Here is an 18412-nt window from a genome sequence, read left to right as displayed (position 1 = left end):
AAATTTCACGAAAATGTCACAAGAAATTGACAAAAAAATGACAAAAAAATGACAAAAAAATGACAAAAAAATGACAAAAAAATGACAAAAATGTCATTTTTTTTGACATTTTGTCTCATTTTCACAATTTTATCAAATTTTTGTCACTTTTTGTCATTTTTTTGTCATTTTTTGTCAAATTTTTGTAATTTTTTTGTCACATTTTTGTCACATTTTTGTCATTTTTTTTGTCACATTTTCATCACATTTTTGTAATTTTTTCTGCAATTTTTTGTCAATTTCTTGTGACATTTTCGTGAAATTTTTGCCACTTTTTCATCGATTTTTAGTTTTTTCGACAACGTTTTCTCCCTTTTTTGTCACATTTCCATCATTGTTTTCGTCTCAGTTTTGTTGCTATTTTCACCCCTTTTCAAACCTCCTATGACTACAACGGTTCCAAATTATTATGCAACTCATCGTTTCAATACTTTTTAAAGCTTGTATTTAACTGAAAATGGTCATTTGTTGTATTTGTAGCATTAGGAGGTCATATTTACTGAAATCAAAAGCTATTTCAATCCAAAAAAATATTAACAGGTCAAGTTATATTTTATCATAGGAGCCCTTGTGTGATAGCAGCTTCAAAATTCTTTAAAAATCCATTAAGCTAAAAAACGATGAAAAAGTGGCAAAAATTTCACGAAAATGTCACAAGAAATTGACAAAAAAATGACGAAAAAATGACAAAAATGACTTTTTTTTTGACAATTTGTCTCATTTTCACATTTTTATCACATTTTTGTCTCATTTTGTCACTTTTTGGCCATTTTTTGTCAAATTTTTGTAATTTTTTTTGTCACATTTTTGTCACATTTTTGTCACATTTTTTCGTCATTTTTTCGTCAATTTCTTGTGACATTTTCGTGAAATTTTTGCCACTTTTTCATCGATTTTTAGTTTTTTCGACAACGTTTTCTCCCTTTTTTGTCACATTTCCATCATTGTTTTCGTCTCAGTTTTGTTGCTATTTTCACCCCTTTTCAAACCTCCTGTGACTACAACGGTTCCAAATTATTATGCAACTCATCGTTTCAATACATTTTAAAGCTTGTAATTAACTGAAAATGGTCGTTTGTTGTATTTGTAGCATTAGGAGGTCATATTTACTGAAATCAAAAGCTATTTCAATCCAAAAAAATATTAACAGGTCAAGTTATATTTTACCATAGGAGCCCTTGTGTGATAACAGCTTCAAAATTCTTAAAAAATCCATTAAGCTTGTGAGTTTTTGGACAGTTTCTGACCTCCTAATGCTACAAATTCAACAAATGACCGTCTTCAGTTAATTACAAGCTTTAAAATGTATTGAAACGATGAGTTGCATAATTATTTGGAACAGTTGTAGTCACAGGAGGTTTGAAAAGTGGTGAAAATAGCAACAAAACTGAGACGAAAACAATGATGGGACAAAAAAGGGAGAAAACGTTGTCGAAAAAACTAAAAATCGATGAAAAAGTGGCAAAAATGTCACGAAAATGTCACAAGAAATTGACAAAAAAATGACGAAAAAATGACAAAAAATTCTTTTTTTTTGACATTTTGTCTCATTTTCACATTTTTATCACATTTTTGTCTCATTTTGTCACTTTTTGGCCATTTTTTGTCAAATTTTTGTAATTTTTTTTGTCACATTTTTGTCACATTTTTGTCATTTTTTCGTCATTTTTTTGTCAATTTCTTGTGACATTTTCGTGAAATTTTTGCCACTTTTTCATCGATTTTTAGTTTTTTCGACAACGTTTTCTCCCTTTTTTGTCACATTTCCATCATTGTTTTCGTCTCAGTTTTGTTGCTATTTTCACCCCTTTTCAAACCTCCTGTGACTACAACTGTTCCAAATTATTATGCAACTCATTGTTTCAATACATTTTAAAGCTTGTAATGAACTGAAAATGGTCTGTTGTATTTGTAGCATTAGGAGGTCATATTTACTGAAATCGAAAGCTATTTCAATCAAAAAAAATATTACCAGGTCAAGTTATATTTTACATTAGGAGCCCTTGTGTGATAACAGCTTCAAAATTCTTAAAAAATCCATTAAGCTTGTGAGTTTTTGGACAGTTTCTGACCTCCTAATGCTACAAATTCAACAAATGACCATCTTCAGTTAATTACAAGCTTTAAAATGTATTGAAACGATGAGTTGCATAATTATTTGGAACAGTTGTAGTCACAGGAGGTTTGAAAAGGGGTGAAAATAGCAACAAAACTGAGACGAAAACAATGATGGAAATGTGACAAAAAAGGGAGAAAACGTTGTCGAAAAAACTAAAAATCGATGAAAAAGTGGCAAAAATTTCACGAAAATGTCACAAGAAATTGACAAAAAAATGACGAAAAAATGACAAAAATGTCTTTTTTTTTGACATTTTGTCTCATTTTCACATTTTTATCACATTTTTGTCTCATTTTGTCACTTTTTGTCACTTTTTGTCACATTTTTGTCATTTTTTCGTCATTTTTTTGTCCATTTCTTGTGACATTTTCGTGAAATTTTTGCCACTTTTTCATCGATTTTTAGTTTTTTCGACAACGTTTTCTCCCTTTTTTGTCACATTTCCATCATTGTTTTCGTCTCAGTTTTGTTGCTATTTTCACCCCTTTTCAAACCTCCTATGACTACAACGGTTCCAAATTATTATGCAATTCATCGTTTCAATACATTTTAAAGCTTGTATTTAACTGAAAATTGTCATTTGTTGAATTTGTAGCATTAGGAGGTCATATTTACTGAAATCAAAAGCTATTTCAATCAAAAAAAATATGAACAGGTCAAGTTATATTTTACCATAGGAGCCCTTGTGTGATAGCAGCTTCAAAATTCTTAAAAAATCCATTAAGCTTGTGAGTTTTTGGACAGTTTCTGACCTCCTAATGCTACAAATTCAACAAATGACCATCTTCAGTTAATTACAAGCTTTAAAATGTATTGAAACAATGAGTTGCATAATTATTTGGAACAGTTGTAGTCACAGGAGGTTTGAAAAGGGGTGAAAATAGCAACAAAACTGAGACGAAAACAATGACGGAAATGTGACAAAAAAGGGAGAAAACGTTGTCGAAAAAACTAAAAATCGATGAAAAAGTGGCAAAAATTTCACGAAAATGTCACAAGAAATTGACAAGAAATTGACAAAAAAATGACGAAAAAATGACAAAAATGTCTTTTTTTTGTACATTTTGTCTAATTTTCACATTTTTGTCTCATTTTGTCATTTTTTGTCAAATTTTTGTAATTTTTTTGTCACATTTTTGTCACATTTTTGTCACATTTTTGTCATTTTTTCGTCATTTTTTTGTCAATTTCTTGTGACATTTTCGTGAAATTTTTGCCACTTTTTCATCGATTTTTAGTTTTTCCGACAACGTTTTCTCCCTTTTTTGTCACATTTCCATCATTGTTTTCGTCTCAGTTTTGTTGCTATTTTCACCCCTTTTCAAACCTCCTGTGACTACAACTGTTCCAAATTATTATGCAACTCATCGTTTCAATACATTTTAAAGCTTGTAATCAACTGAAAATGGTCATTTGTTGTATTTGTAGCATAAGGAGGTCATACTTACTGAAATCAAAAGCTATTTCAATCCAAAAAAATATTACCAGGTCAAGTTATATTTTACATTAGGAGCCCTTGTGTGATAGCAGCTTCAAAATTCTTTAAAAATCCATTAAACTTGTAAGTTTTTGGAGAGTTTCTGCTTGGATTTGTTTGCAGGATGTCAGAATAACCTCCCAGAGCTGCTGTTTGGATGAAAACTGCCTCTCACCCTCATAGAAATTTTTTTTTTGAGGCTCCAAAGGTTCTCAATAGGGTTGAGGTCAGGGGCGGAGGGGGTCCACATCATGAGTTTCTCTCCTTTTATGTCCAGAGCAGGCAGTGATGCAGAGGTTTTCTTTACAGCAGGACATGGTGCGTTGTCATGATGAAGATGATCTTGTTCGGGAAAACACGGCTCTTCTTTTTGTAGCATAGAAGACAGTGGTCAGTCAGAAAGAGGTCATTTTCACACCTTCAGGGAGCCTAAAAGCTCGGTGAAGGCGTGGGTTTGGCTGTTAATAAACTTGTAACAGAGGATGCCTGAGGGGAAACACTGCTGATTCATTCTCGGCGAGGGTCACTCTGGTATGACGCAGGCTGACTCTGCTTCTCTCATCCCCCGTAACCATGGAGACCCATTTCTCGGTTGCCGCAGAAACCGTCATCACCGCGTGACAGTGGTGCGACGGCGACGGGTCCTTTGGGTGTCACTGCAGATGCGTCATCGTTAGATCCACTACAGAACACAGAAATCAATCTGACTCTCTTATTGACTCGCTGTCAGACTGCAGGTTGATATAATTAACCTTTTAACTCCCGCCTCGCCTGAGCTGAGAGGATCTTTTTCCTCACGTCATCAGATTTTTTTTCCATCATTTTTTTGTTGGGTGTTCAACTCATTTTTGTAACTTTTGTGTCATTTTTTAAATCATATTTTTGTCATTTTTTGTCAAATTTTTGTCATTTTTTCGTCAATTTTTTATCAAATTTTTTTGTCCTTTTTTATCACTTTTTTGTCTTTTTTTGTGTCTTTTTTTGTCATTTTTTGTCATTTTTGTAATTTTTTTGGTCAAATTTTTATCACATTTTTGTCATTTTCTTACCACATTTTTGTCACATTTTTTGTCAATTTTTTGTCAAATTTTTATCACATTTTTATCACATTTTGTCATTTTTTACCACATTTTTGTCAATTTTTTGTAATTTTTTGTAATTTTTTTGTCCAATTTTTGTCACATTTTTGTCACATTTTTGTCATTTTTTATCACATTTTTTGTCACATTTTTGTCATTTTTTAACCACATTTTTGTCATTTTTTTGTCATTTTTTTGTCAAATTTTTTTCACATTTTTGTCATTTTCTTACCATATTTTTTGTCAAATTTTTGTCAAATTTTTATCACATTTTTATCACATTTTTGTCATTTTTTTTGGTCATTTTTTGTCAAATTTTTGTTTTGTTTTTTCGACCATTTCTTATCACATTTTTGTCATTTTTTGTCCATTTTTTGTAATTTTTTGACACATTTTTATCACATTTATGTCATTTTTTTCGTCAATTTTTTATCACAGTTTTGTCATTTTTTCGTCAATTTTTTGTCAATTTCTTGTGACATTTTCGTGACATTTTTGCCACCTTTTCATCAATTTTTCGTCTCTTTTTTTGTCAATGTTTTCTCACTTTTCTGTCACATTTCCGTCATTGTTTTTGTCTCAGTTTTGTTGCTACTTTCACACCTTTTTCCCAGAAGCTTTTGGATTGGGGTAAAGCCAAACTGGAGAAAATGTGCTCGGTTCAGGTGGGAGTTAAAGGGTGAAACGTCTTTTCCTTGGAGCTTCGTCCTGACTCCTGTGTGTGTGTGTTTTGTGACAGGTCACCCGGTGCTCCTGAAGCAGCAGAAGGTGAACAAGAACGCCTTCGAGGGGGAGAGCCTGGTGCTGTCCTGCAGCCCCCCGGAGAGCTCCACACCTCCACACATTCACTGGATGGACAAGAGTGAGTCATCAGCTGCTCTGGACGCATCGACTCAGGCTCAGGCGGCCGACATTAGGCCCCACAGTTTAGTTTAATTACTCTCCAGGACTTATTTTTAACGGCAGGACATTTGAAATATTACCCGCTGTAAAAAGCTTTTTTCTACATGTCCCGTTCTCCTCGTTCTCGTGCTCTCTGTGTTTAGCCACGAGAGAGAAAAGACACAATAAAATACTATTAAAAAACTGAAATAAAATACTATCAAAGATCAGGATGAAAAGCGAATGAAAAGAATAATTATTCGAAAGTGAATGTAGTGTCATGCAAACATCATGTGCCCAGGACTCAGGGACTTCCATGTAAGTAAGTGCTTTATTTGTCATTGTATAATTGTACAGGTATACTACATAAACCAAATAGCTGTAGATTGCTTCAATCGGCCGAGCTCATTGGGAAATTTTGCAGATTTTTGTTTCCTTCCCTGTTACTTCCTCGTTGGTCGCCGTGACAACACACACTGTCAACCATTCGCGCATGTGCACCAAGTGATAATTTCTGACTAGAACAGAAGTTAGATCTTACATTTGCAATCCTTTTTGTCAAAACAGGAAAAGAGTCAAAATACCACAGTGTCTGAACACAAATGTCCTGCAGAAACCCTCATTCCCGTTGTCCTTGCAGAGATGGTCCACGTAAAGACGAGCGACCGAGTGACCCCGGGTCTGAACGGGAACCTGTACTTCGCCAACCTCCTGAAGAGCGACTCGAGGAAGGACTACATCTGCAACGCCCAGTACACGGCGGCCATGACGGTGCTGCCCGAGACCGCCGTGTCCCTGCGGGTCTCGCCCAGTGAGAACAAACCTTTCTAAAACTATTATACGTAAAGCGTTTTTATGTTGAGCTTCCGCAAGGCTGTGTTTCCAAACTCGCTCATGCTCTGTGGTCAGGCAACAGCGTGATCCACGGCAGAAGGCCTCGCCTCTTCACGCCCGCCGGTTTACGCAGCTCCATGCTGGCTCTGAAGGGCAGCAGTCTGACGCTGGAGTGCATCCCCGGCGGACTGTGAGTACCTCAAGTCAACACAGAACCAAGATCGCAGTGTTTTTACTCCACACAAGCGGTCAACAGGTCGAAACACCACAGGTTGTGTAAAAGCAGAGGCCCCTTTGTTGTCAGATCTACCACAAACATACACAATGGGGGCAGTGGGAGGTCTGACCGTGCTGTGGGTTCAGGGCATCAGTCTGTGCTGGAGGCTCCTCCCAGGCTGCAGTGCGGGCACCGTTCCACATGCTGAAAATGTAGGAAGTCAAGCTGAGGACCAAACGCAAAGATATTTTATCAGTCCAGTGTATCGTCCATACGAGCTCGGCGTTTTGGGGGTCTGGTAACGAACATTTTCCAAACTAGGTCCCAGAGTGGAAAGATCTCAAAACGCCGTTTACGTGGCGCCGTTGTTACGTCGTCTCCGCAACTTTTACTAAAACGATGACATCACAGCACCAGAGTCTGTGATCCATCATCTACTGACCTTATAATGAGTTTTCCTCATGGATCTATGATGGTTTGACTCCGCCCCTCTTTGCTCCACTGCCGTCCACAAACCACAGGTGACGAGTAGAAAAACACGAGTCAGTCTGTGTTTTTGGACTGACAGTAAAAGTCCGGTCCATGACAGGTTTTTCTGCTTTAGTCTCGTTACATCTGAAGGATAAACTCTCCTCCTCGTCTCTTCTGTAGATCCTAAATCCTTGAATCAGTTTCATTTTCACTGTTTACATTTAAAGTTTACTGCACATGCGCCTCTACATCCTGTTCTATCATCTGTGTTAGCGTCACAGCGCCTCACACAGGCCTGGAAGATGAACTGCGCCGTTTTCACAGACGTGAGTCGACCCATGTGGACGCTCACGTTTACTGAGCTGGCTTCGTGCTTACAAAGAAAGTTTCTAAAAAAACATGAGCGTTTTGTCTTCGTGTGGATATCGCCTAAGTTCACCCTCTGTGCAGCAACACGACAACAAACATTCTTACTTGTGACATTTCATTTCCACGGCACCTCCTCCTGTTCATAGAGTTTGCATTATTCATCTTTTAACATGAACAAAAGACGTAATAACTTCATTGCTTTGGAGCTGTTTAGGGCTGTGCCGGTTTTGCGATATACCGCGCATTGGCGTCAGAAGCCTTTCGAAGGTGGGGGGGGGCACATTTGAACAGGGGATGGGGGCTCTCCAAGCACCTGAGCCGCTGTTCTCGTGCCAGACATGTTGCTTTGTGAAAAACTGAGTGAATTAGGCGCTTATTATGCGATGACGCTCATGTTTGCTGATCATTTATTCAGCTTCAGCCTCTTCACTCCGACCATAAATACAAGAAAGGAAATAGAGTCAATAAAAACATCAACATTAAATTAATCATTTACAGTAAAAGGCAAGAGTGTAGATAAAATACTTTCAGTCATTTGCATTGGTAAAAAGAACTGTTTTCAGTTTGGGTTTGAACATTGTCAGAGTCGAGGCCTGTCTCACATCCTGGTGAAGACTGTTCCAGATTTTAGCTTTAGCCTCAGCGTGTTTAGTCCTGACTCTGGGAACCACCAGGAGACCACCTTCCTGAAGCTCTCAATCCTCAGATGGTTCATACACTGCAAAAAGTAATTAACTAGATCAGTATAAACATCTCAATGTGACCACAATAATCCAATTTTTTGTTGTTTTGACTAGTTAAGAAGTTCTTGGGCATTTGTCCTAGATTATTTCACTTGTTCTGAGATGTTTCGGACTCGTTTCGATACATTTCGTCCTTATTTCAGGTCATTTTCTTTGCCAATGGGGTAAGAAAATTGGTCTTATCTCATTGGCAATTTTACTTTCTTATTTCAAGCGAGATTTACCCTAGAACTGGTCTGAAATGTCCTCAAACAAGCAAAGCAAACTCGGTCCGATCAGGAAATGAGTGAAAACCGCTCAAAACAAGATACATTTCCTCAATTCAAGTCATTTAAGCCAATGCTTGATATTTACTTTTTGTAGTGTAACAGTTCATGTACTTTGGTGCTAAACCACGAGTAGACTTGTACATAAGCAGAGCTGTGCATATATTTCAAACGTTTTATTGGCAAGGCAAGTTTATCTGTAGAGCACAAGTCAAACACAAGGCTGTGCAAAAATACTTCACAGTTGCATAAAATTACAAGAAGCAGATCCATAGAACATCAACATTACAGATTATGAATTATGGTCAAAGGCAAAGAGTGCAGATGAAATACTTTCTGTGTCATATGCACTACAAAAAGTGAATATCAAGCATTGGCTTAAATGACTTGAATTGAGGAAATGTTTCTTGTTTTGAGCGGTTTTCACTCATTTAGACACTTTTCCTGATCGGACCGAGTTTGCTTTGCTTGTTTGAGGACATTTCAGACCAGTTCTAGGGTAAGTCTCGCTTGAAATAAGAAAGTAAAATTGCCAATGAGATAAGAACAATGTTCTTATCTCATTGGCAAAGAAAATGACCTGAAATAAGGACGAAATGTATCGAAACGAGTCAGAAACATCTCAGAACAAGTGAAATAATCTCGGACAAATGCCCAAGAACTTCTTAACTAGTCAAAACAACAAAAATTTGGATTATTATGCTCAAATTGAGATGTTTATTCTGATCTAGTTAAATACTTTTTGCAGTGTGCACAGGTAATAAAGGCCTGTTTTCAGCCTGGATTTGAACATTGTTTCACATCCTCAAACGCAAGCTTGTAAATTGGAAGTTCACACAGTGAAAAGGAGAAATCCTGTTAAAGAAGAAAAATTGTTTCCATCATCAAACAGACTGTGTCCAGAAGGGAGTTCCATGTAGACCACGTCACCCTCTTCCATTAGGATTGTGATCGCGTTTGAGTAATACGTATGGCCGCCAGGGGCCCAATTAAAACGCATTAACTGCTGGTTGTGATACATTTTCAGTGCAGTTGAAGTAGCCTGATGGTTAAACCCAGTGAAAGTGAAGTAGTACGCTCCCTTCTTTGGAGCAGTGAAGAACCCTGATATTGGATTATAAGCTTCACCCATGTTGTAGAAGACTTTTTCATACACCAGAGTCTTATCTGTGTTAAAAGGTCCTACAGTAGAGTCTGAAAGTCCGACAGAAAAGGCCACTTTGGGCTGTTTAGCGTCGTCCTCCAGGGTCTTCTCCACCTGCATCATCCTGGACTCAAAGGCTGTTATCTGAGAGTTCTGGGCAGAGTTCTCCGTCCTCACAGCCTCCAGCTCAGACGTCACACGCTGCAGCTCGTTCTTCAGAGTCTGCTGCTCAGATTTAAGCTGCTGGACCTCGTTCTTCAGAGTCTGCTGCTCAGATTGAAGTTGCTCAACCTCGTTCTTCAGAGTCTGCTGCTCATATTTCTGCAGCTGCAGCTCGGTCTTGGTGGAGCTCAGTTCGTCTTGAGTCGACTTCAGCGCGGCCGCTTGTTCGCTGAGCTTCTCCTTCAGCATTTGCATCCCCACACGCTGCTCGATCACCATGTCCCTCAGCTCCTTCAGCTCAGCGCACGAGTTACAACACGTAAGATATTCATCACGTTCTTCATTTCCAGCTCCCTGAACGTCATCTCGTCTCTGAGGCTCGACCTCTTGAACTGATCTCTCAAAAAGAAACAGCAGCAAAGCGAGGGACACCAAGCTCTTCATTTTGAGTCTGATAAATCTCCCTCGAAGCCACGGCCTTTATACTTGCAGGCGTGTGTGAGAGAGAACCAGATGACAAACCTAGTGATTAAACATTTATTCATCCTTTCTCAATCTCTTGGCGCAGTTCTGTGGGAGCAGAGCAGGTGTCTGATGGGCCTGCACTCAACGTCTTACTCCACTTTTTCCTTTTACTGTGGAAAATAGGTTTAAAATTAAATACACAAGTTGATACTAAAGATGTTCAACTCTAAACTAATACAAGAATCACATGTATTTCAGAACTGGTTTGTAGAGGGCTAAACTACAGGGTTAGCACGACTTAAACTACAGGGTTAGCATGATTAAAGGGATATTTCAGGATTTTTGACATAGGGCCTCATTTCCTAGTTATCCAGAGTGTTGCTGATTTCTGGAGATATTTTTTTTTGTAATTCATGCAGTTCTTATATTTGAAGTGTCGTGGCGCTAGGCTAGTGCAAGGCTAGTGCATTTCTATGGTATCAGCTAGCCTGCATTAAAAACAGTCTGACCCGCTCCACAGAGCACCGGAGGCAAATCATTTATAACACCAGACTAACCATATAAATATCTGTGTCCATTAGGGCTGCAACTAACGATTATTTTGTAATCGATTAATCTATCGATTATTTTTACGAATAATCGAGTAATCGCTTGGCTGTGAATGGTGTAGGAAAATTGTATTTTTTTTTTTTTTAATTCGCTGCTTGAAGATGTGTTGATGGAGTAAACTAAAGAGACATGTTTGTTGGAGGCTCTATCCATGAAATTTACTATGGAAAAAATGTACACAGACCCAAACTATATAAACAAAGTAGGTTTTCATCAAAAAAATGACATTTTTGTCATTTTTTGTCACATTTTTGTCATTTTTTCATCAATTTTTTGTTATTTTTTTGTCACATTTTTGTAATTTTTTCGTCACATTTTTGTCATTTTTTGGTCCATTTTTTGTCAATTTCTTGTGACATTTTTGCCACTTTTTCATCAATTTTTCATCACTTTTTTGCCAACGTTTTCTCACTTTTTTGTCACATTTCCATCATTGTTTTCATCTCAGTTTTGTTGCTATTTTTAACGCTTTTTTTTCCGGAAGCTTTTGGACTGGGGTAAAGCCAAACTGGAGAAAATGTGCTCGGTTCAGGTGGGAGTTAAGGGGTCAAAAGGTTAAAGGAAACCAAAACAAAGACGAAAGTGAACTGATGATGATTTTATTTCAGATTAGCAGTCAGCTAAAAGAGAAAACATTTCGTAAACCGGCCACAGACATGATCAGAAGAGGTGATTTGCTTTGGGGGAAACGCTGGGCTGATGAAGAGCAGGCCTTACACGGGGTAGAGCAGGAATCCCGTGAGCGTGCAGAGGTGGCGTTCGTTGTCAAACAGACTGTACCCCGCGGGGAGTTGCACGTACAGGGAGTCGCCCTCTTGCATTTGCCGTGTGACCGCGTTGGAAAAAAAGGCTTCTCGAATGCGGCTCTGAGGAAAACGCAGCATGGAGCTGTTGTGGTACATCATCAGCCCACCGGGGGTGTGGTGATTGCTGAACCCGGTGAAGGTGAAGTAGTAAACGCCCCTCACTGGAGCCAAAAAGATGCCGTTGGCCGGGTTATACGCTCCGCCGATGTTGAAGAAGATCTTGTTGTAGACCAGAGTCTTCGTGCCGGCGTAGGGTCCCACGAGCCCCGAGGAGGTGAGGCCGACGGAGAAGGCCACTTTGGGCTGGAGGGTCTTCTCCACCTGGGCCATCCTGGACTCGAAGGCTGTCAGCTGAGAGCTCAGGGCAGAGTTCTCCGAAAGCCTCACAGCTTCCTGGTCAGATTACAGGAGAAACACTGCAGGTGAATAAAAGTATATCAATCTCCTTCTCTTAGTAGTGAGAGATACAGCGGTAACCCTGTGACTCCCAAACCCTAACCCCAATTACTAGCAATTACCACTTTTAGTGCCACAATAAGTACCACTGTCATTACTAGTAATTACCACTGTAAGTACCATGGACTTACCGGCCCCTCAGGTGCACTGTGGAGCGGGTCTGTTTTTAATGCAGGCTAGCTGATACCATAGACATGCACTAGCCTTGCATTAGCCTAGCACATCGAAACTCTTCAAATATAAGAACTGCATGAATTACAAAAAAAAAAATATCTCCAGAAATCAGCAACATTCTGGATAACGAGGAAATGAGGCCCTGATCCCTTTAACATTATTAATCAGTTTTCTGGTTGTATATGATATCATTTAGTATCGGTATCGAAAACCAAGTATCGTGAATGTACCAGCTTCTCCTTCAGTGTTTGCATCTCCTCACGCTGCTCCAGCACCAGGTCCCTCAGCTCCTTCAGCTCATTTTCCCGAACGTCGTCGTGTCTTTGAGGCTTCAGCTCGACCTCCTGAACTGATGCCTTGAAGAGAAGCGGCAGCAAAACCAGGAACGCCAGGCTCTTCATCTTGAGCTTTGGAAATGTGGTCTGAAGCGATGGCTTTATATTCGCAGCCGACTGTGAGAGAGAAGCAGATGATGCAGATGCAGACCAGTAATGATTAAACATTTGGCGGATCCGTTCTCTATCGTTTGGCTCAGTTTGACGGGAACAGAGCAGATGTGTAACAAGACCTTTTACCGTAAAACTACAATGTAATTCACGGGTTTGCACTTCTGGGAAAAAAGCTGTGAAAATAGCGACAAAACTGAGACGAAAACAATGATGGAAATGTGACAAAATAGTGAGAAAAAGTTGACAAAAAAAGTGACGAAAAATAGATGAAAAAGTGGCGATAATGTCATGAAAATGTCACAAGAAATTGACAAAAAAATTACGAAAAATGACAAAATGTGACAAAAAATGACAAAAATTTGATGAAAAATGTACAAATATTTGATAAAAAATTCATGAAAATGAAAAGTGATGAAAAATAAAAAATATGAAGAAAATTTGACAAAAAATTACAAAAATGTGATAAAAATTTGACAAAAAAAAAAGACAAAAAAAAGACAAAAAAAAGACAAAAAAAAGACAAAAAATGACAAAAAATGACAAAAATGTGACAAATTTGATAGAAAATTGACAAAGATTTGATAAAAAATTCACGAAAAAATGACAAAATGTTACAAAAAAAATTACTAAAATATGATAAAAATTTGACAAAAAAATTACAAACAAAATTTACAAAAAAATTACAAAAATGTGATTAAAAAAGACAAAAAAATGACAAAAATGTGACAAAAATTTGATTAAAAAAAATAAAAAAAATGACACAAAAAGAAAAAAAAATGACAAAAATATGATAAAAAATTGACGAAAAAAATGACAAAAATGTGACAAAAAATGACAAAAAAAATTAGAAAAATGAGTTGAATACCCAACAAAAAAATGATGGAAAAAAAAATCTGATGACATGATGAAAAAGATCCTCTCGGTTCAGGTGAGAGTTAAGAGGTTAACTTGATACGAGACGTTCTCGATTGCATTGCGACTGACCTTGTAGTTCTGCGCTTCCAGTAAATGAAGAGCGAGACGATAAAAGCTGCAAAGCGGGAAATGATGAAACACTGGATTTACCGGCAGAGTTTGGTGGTGGGAAAAGCGCAGGTGTTTCTGATGGGCCGAGATTCAACTAAACCCTTTTTACTCTTTCCATCAGAGCTGCGCACACAGGTTTAGAATCGATCGGATCTTGCAGAAATGCGGGACTCTCGGTTTGTGAGTTGCTTAGTTGTTTAGAAAGGGGTCAAGAGAAAGCCAATCATCATAAAGACATCAATCCATTCAGCTCTTCTTGTAAACCTCTTGCATTTCCTCCGAGCTCCTTTACCTTTTCATTCTGTTCTCCCCGTCATAATGATGATAGATTAAAGGGATATTTCAGGATTTTTGACATAGGGCCTCATTTCCTAGTTATCCAGAGTGTTGCTGATTTCTGGAGATAGTTTTTTTTTAAATTCATGCAGTTCTTATATTTGAAGAGTTTCGTGGCGCTAGGCTAGTGCAAGGCTAGGGCTAGTGGAGCGGGTCACACTGTTTTTAATGCAGGCTAGCTGATACCATAGACATGCACTAGCCTTGCATTAGCCTAGTGCCACGAAACTCTTCAAACATGAACTACAAAAGAAATATCTCCGGAAATCAGCAACACTCTGGATAACTAGGAAATGAGGCCTTATGTCAAAAATCCTGAAATATCCCTTTAAACTGGTATTTCAGACAAAAAAGGAAGACATTGGAAACACAGGCTCTTTTAATAATGTTTAATGAAGCAGACTTGAGGGACATGATCGAAGCTGCAAACCAGTGAATGACATAGATCTACACACAGGTTTAGAATCGATTTCATATCTTATTGACGTTCTGCACTTCAGGTTATGGCAAAGGGAACAGCAGGATGCCGGTGAGAGTGCAGGAGTTGCTTTGATCATCGTCGTAAAGGTGGAAATACGCCGGGATCTTCATGCAGACCTCGTCCCCCTTCTCCATCTGCAGGACGATGGCGTTGGAGAAGTGTTCGTTTCTTCCATTGGGCTGGGCCGCCGCGTGAAGCACCGACTTCCGGTTGTGGTACATCGTCACCCCGGCCACGACGTCGCGATAATCGAAAGCGGTGAAGCGGAAGTAGTACGCCCCCTTCGTCGGGGCGGTGAAGGCGCCTGTTGTCGGGCTGTAAGCCCCGCCGTGGTTGAAGAACACCTTCTTGTAGACCAGGGTCGTCTCAGCGGTGAACGGTCCAACGCTCCCGGCGTCTGTGAGCCCGACGGAGAAGGCCACTTTGGGCTGTTCAGCGTTGTCTTCCGGGGTCTTCTCCACGTGGACCATCCTGGACTCAAAGGCTGCTAGCTGAGAGCTCAGGGCAGAGTTCTCCGTCCTCACAGCCTCCAGCTCAGATTGAAGTTGCTGGACCTCGTTCTTCAGAGTCTGCTGCTCGGATTGAAGTTGCCGGACCTCGTTCCTCAGAGTCTGCTGCTCGGATTGAAGTTGCTGGACCTCGTTCTTCAGAGTCTGCTGCTCGGATTGAAGTTGCTGGACCTCGTTCTTGGTGGAGCTCAGTTCTTCCTTCAGCGTTTGCATCACCAGACTCTGCTCGGTCACCACGTCTCTCAGCGCCTTCAGGTCAGCACAAGGCGTGGTTCCGGTTTGCTGGTCCAGATGTTTACCTTCATTCTCATCTCGTCTCTGAGGCTTTCGCTCGACTTCTTGAACTGACTTCTCAAAAAGGAGCGGCAGCAAAACGAGGAACACCAAGCTCTTCATTTTGAGTCCTGATAAATGTCCCTCAGAGCAACGCCTTTATATTCGCAGAGTGTGAGAGAGAACCACATGATGCAGATTAAAGATTATTCATTCTCAATCACTTGGCACAATTTGACGGGATCAGAGCAGATGTTAGACAAGACCTTTTACTTTAAAACCACAGTGTAATTCACAGGTTTGCACTGAAATGCTTGTCTCTGGAACAACAGCTTTTGCATGAACAGTTTCCTCATTAAACTTGATGCAAGACGGGGTTGTTTCCCTCTACAAAACCTTGGTCAACTCCTTCAACCATTTTCTGTGACTGAGTGGGATCTCACTGAGATGCTGGCAGGAGAAGAGTAGTTTCAGCTGAGGCACAAATCATGGCCACCATTTTTAAACCACAAATAGTCAGTTCATATTTCAGTCTCTTCTCCGGTGTTGGCTGGACATGTGTTGTATGTGCACTGACCTGCAGATACAATAGATTCACAAGATATTTTTCTAAACCTGCAGAGGTTATAATCAAACTCTTCCATTGACCCCTTAACTCCCACCTGAACCGAGCACATTTTCTCCAGCTTTACCCCAATCCGAAAAGCGTCTGGAAAAAAGGTGTGAAAATAGCAACAAAACTGAGACGAAAAAGAGGATGAAAATGTGAAAAAAGTGAGAAAAAAAGGACAAAAAAATGACAAAAATTGGACAAAAAAGTGAGAAAAAATTGACAAAAATTGGACAAAAAAGTGAGAAAATTTTGACGGAAAATTGAGAAAACATGGACGAAAAAGTGACAAAAAATGTGCAAAAAATGTACAAAAAATGACAAAAAATTTGACAAAAAAGTGAAAAAAAATTGACGAAAAATGGAGAAAAAATGGACGAAAAAGTGATAGGAATTTGACAAAAAAATGCACACAATTTGACGAAAAAGTGACAAAAAAGTAACCAAAAAATTGACAAAAAAAATCGAAAAAGTGATGAAACAAAATCTGATGATGTGAGGAAAAAGATCAATTTAGCTTTGTAGGTCTTAGCTTTCAAATGAGACGTTACACAGGATTTGGGTGTAGCTGAACTGGAGAAAATGCTCTCGGTTCAGGCGGGAGTTAAGAGGTTAAACTTAACAGAGAAACTCACATTCAGTGCCATTGTCAGTCACTGAAAGAGGGTTAGGGTTACATAAACACAGGTGATGTGGTGCATATGTTCAATGTTGTTGCTTTGTCAAACTAATCTGGAAATCTTTTTTGCTGAGACGTGTTGTTGACTTATTTCTTAAACTAGTATTTCTCATAAGAATCAAGACACCAGAAACACAAACTCTTTTAATGATGTTTAATGAAGCAGATGTGAGAGGGACATGATCAAAGCTGCAAACCAGTGATCAGACATTTTATTTATTGGTTCATCGTTGATTTATAAGAGGAGTTTGTTAAGTGGAAATCAGATGTCGGAACCACACACACAGGTTTAGAATCGAGTGTGTGGGATCTCACTGAAGTGTTGTGCTGTAGATGCAGTGCAGTGGTTTACAAAGGGAACAGCAGGAAGCCAGTGAGAGTGCAGCGGTGGTTGATGTCATCATAAAGGTAGTTATTAGCTGGGATCTTCATGTAGAGAACATCTCCTTGATCCATCTCCAGAATGATGGCATTAGAGTAGTATTCATTTCTTCCACTGGTCTGGGTTGCTGCTTGAAGCACTGACTTTTGGTTGTGGTACATGTTTACTCCAGTCGTAATATTGTCACGATAATCAAAAGCAGTGAAGCGTAAGTAATAAACTCCCTTCTCTGGAGCAGTGAAGATGCCTGTTATCGGGTTGTAAGCTTCGCCAAAGTTGTAAAAGACCTTCTTATAGATCAGAGTCGTCGCAACATTGAACGGTCCTACACTACCGGAGTCTGTGAGTCCGACAGAAAAGGCCACTTTGGGCCGTTTAGCATCGTCCTCCAGGGTCTTCTCCACCAGCATCATCCTGGACTCAAAGGCTGTTATCTGAGAGCTCAGGGCAGAGTTCTCCGTCCTCACAGCCTCCAGCTCAGACGTCACACGCTGCAGCTCGTTCTTCAGAGTCTGCTGCTCAGATTTAAGCTGCTGGACCTCGTTCTTCAGAGTCTGCTGCTCAGATTGAAGCTGCTGGACCTCGTTTTTCAGAGTCTGCTGCTCAGATTGAAATTGCTGGACCTCGGTCTTCAGAGTCTGCTGCTCAGATTGAAGTTGCTGGACCTCGTTCTTGGTGGAGCTCAGTTCGTCTTGAGTCGACTTCAGCGCGGCCCCTTGTTCGCTGAGCTTCTCCTTCAGCATTTGCATCCCCACACGCTGCTCGATCACCATGTCCCTCAGCTCCTTCAGCTCAGCGCACGAGTTACAAAACGTAAGATATTGACCATTTTCTCCATTTCCAGTTCCCTCAACGTCATCTCGTCTCTGAGGCTTTTGCTCGACCTCTTGAACTGATCCCTTAAAAAGAAGCGGCAGCAAAACGAGGAACACCAAGCTCTTCATTTCGAGTCCTGTAAATGTCTCATGAAGCCAGTGCTTTTATAATTGCAGGCGACTGTGAGAAAGAGCCACATGATGCAGATACAAACCAGTAATGATTAAACACTTTATTTATTCATTCTCAATCACTTGGCGCAGTTTGATGGGAACAGAGCAGATGTCGAACAAGACCTTTAACCGTAAAACCACAGTATAACTCACAGTTTTGCACTAAAATGCTTCTCTCTAGAAACTACACACACAGGTTTACAGTCTTGAGATCTCAGTTTCTGGACTTTGTTATAGGTTCTGTAGTTTGCAAAGGGAAAAGCAGAAAACCTGAGAGCCGTTAAGAGCTTCACCAACAGGTACCGAAATGCACGCAAGTCTTGTTTTAGTTTAGAAGTTCAGATTTCAGTCTTTTCTCCAATGCTG

General features: G+C 39.5%; 4 protein-coding genes across 5 annotated transcripts in view; 1 reads left to right on the top strand and 3 right to left on the bottom strand.

Moving 5' to 3' along the window:
• Positions 1 to 18412, top strand: part of LOC306981505 (neural cell adhesion molecule L1.1-like) — a gene marked incomplete at its 5' end in the record, with an annotated part of 71120 nt that overhangs the window by 11808 nt on the left and 40900 nt on the right. Inside the window, 3 exons of the mRNA XM_079581113.1 lie at positions 5454 to 5576; positions 6237 to 6407; positions 6506 to 6620. Coding sequence (XP_079437239.1) covers positions 5454 to 5576; positions 6237 to 6407; positions 6506 to 6620 — 409 coding nt within the window. The remainder of the gene's footprint in view (positions 1 to 5453; positions 5577 to 6236; positions 6408 to 6505; positions 6621 to 18412) is intronic.
• Positions 9316 to 15370, bottom strand: LOC306981312 (complement C1q-like protein 2). Of its 2 annotated transcripts, none has more exons than XR_013794094.1 (2): positions 15285 to 15370; positions 9316 to 9889 (listed from the first exon to the last, which is right to left on the bottom strand). XR_013794094.1 is itself a non-coding variant. In XM_079580888.1 (2 exons), exons 1-2 carry the CDS (start codon positions 10079 to 10081, stop codon positions 9329 to 9331), a joined length of 711 nt encoding a protein of 236 aa, XP_079437014.1. In that variant the 5' UTR covers positions 10082 to 10173; the 3' UTR covers positions 9316 to 9328. The 2 variants fall into 2 exon arrangements, 1 of the variants encoding a protein (XP_079437014.1); XM_079580888.1 differs by lacking the exon at positions 15285 to 15370 and adding an exon at positions 9932 to 10173.
• Positions 11590 to 12906, bottom strand: LOC306981510 (complement C1q and tumor necrosis factor-related protein 9-like; the record flags this gene model as incomplete). The annotated part of the gene is made up of 2 exons (XM_079581118.1): positions 12543 to 12906; positions 11590 to 12075 (listed from the first exon to the last, which is right to left on the bottom strand). Exons 1-2 carry the CDS (start codon positions 12813 to 12815, stop codon positions 11590 to 11592), a joined length of 759 nt encoding a protein of 252 aa, XP_079437244.1. The 5' UTR covers positions 12816 to 12906.
• LOC306981508 (uncharacterized protein) lies at positions 17024 to 18209 on the bottom strand (the record flags this gene model as incomplete). Its single annotated transcript, XM_079581116.1, has 2 exons — positions 17723 to 18209; positions 17024 to 17596 (listed from the first exon to the last, which is right to left on the bottom strand). Exons 1-2 carry the CDS (start codon positions 17999 to 18001, stop codon positions 17024 to 17026), a joined length of 852 nt encoding a protein of 283 aa, XP_079437242.1. The 5' UTR covers positions 18002 to 18209.

This window comes from Gobius niger, assembly GCF_951799975.1.
Source record: "Gobius niger genome assembly, chromosome: 22".
Taxonomy (NCBI): domain Eukaryota; kingdom Metazoa; phylum Chordata; class Actinopteri; order Gobiiformes; family Gobiidae; genus Gobius; species Gobius niger.
The sequence above is the reverse complement of the archived record's forward strand: the minus strand, read 5'-3'. Positions and strand labels throughout refer to the sequence as shown.

What these genes read in the sequence shown, in the direction of transcription:
- LOC306981312 (XM_079580888.1), bottom strand. Translation starts at nt 10,081, where the DNA reads ATGGTGATCGAGCAGCGTGTGGGGATGCAAATGCTGAAGGAGAAGCTC. An exon ending in AGCAGACTCTGAAGAACGAG is followed by an intron (nt 9,890 to 9,931) that starts GTTGAGCAACTT and finishes CTGAAGAACGAG; the next exon opens with GTCCAGCAGCTTAAATCTGA.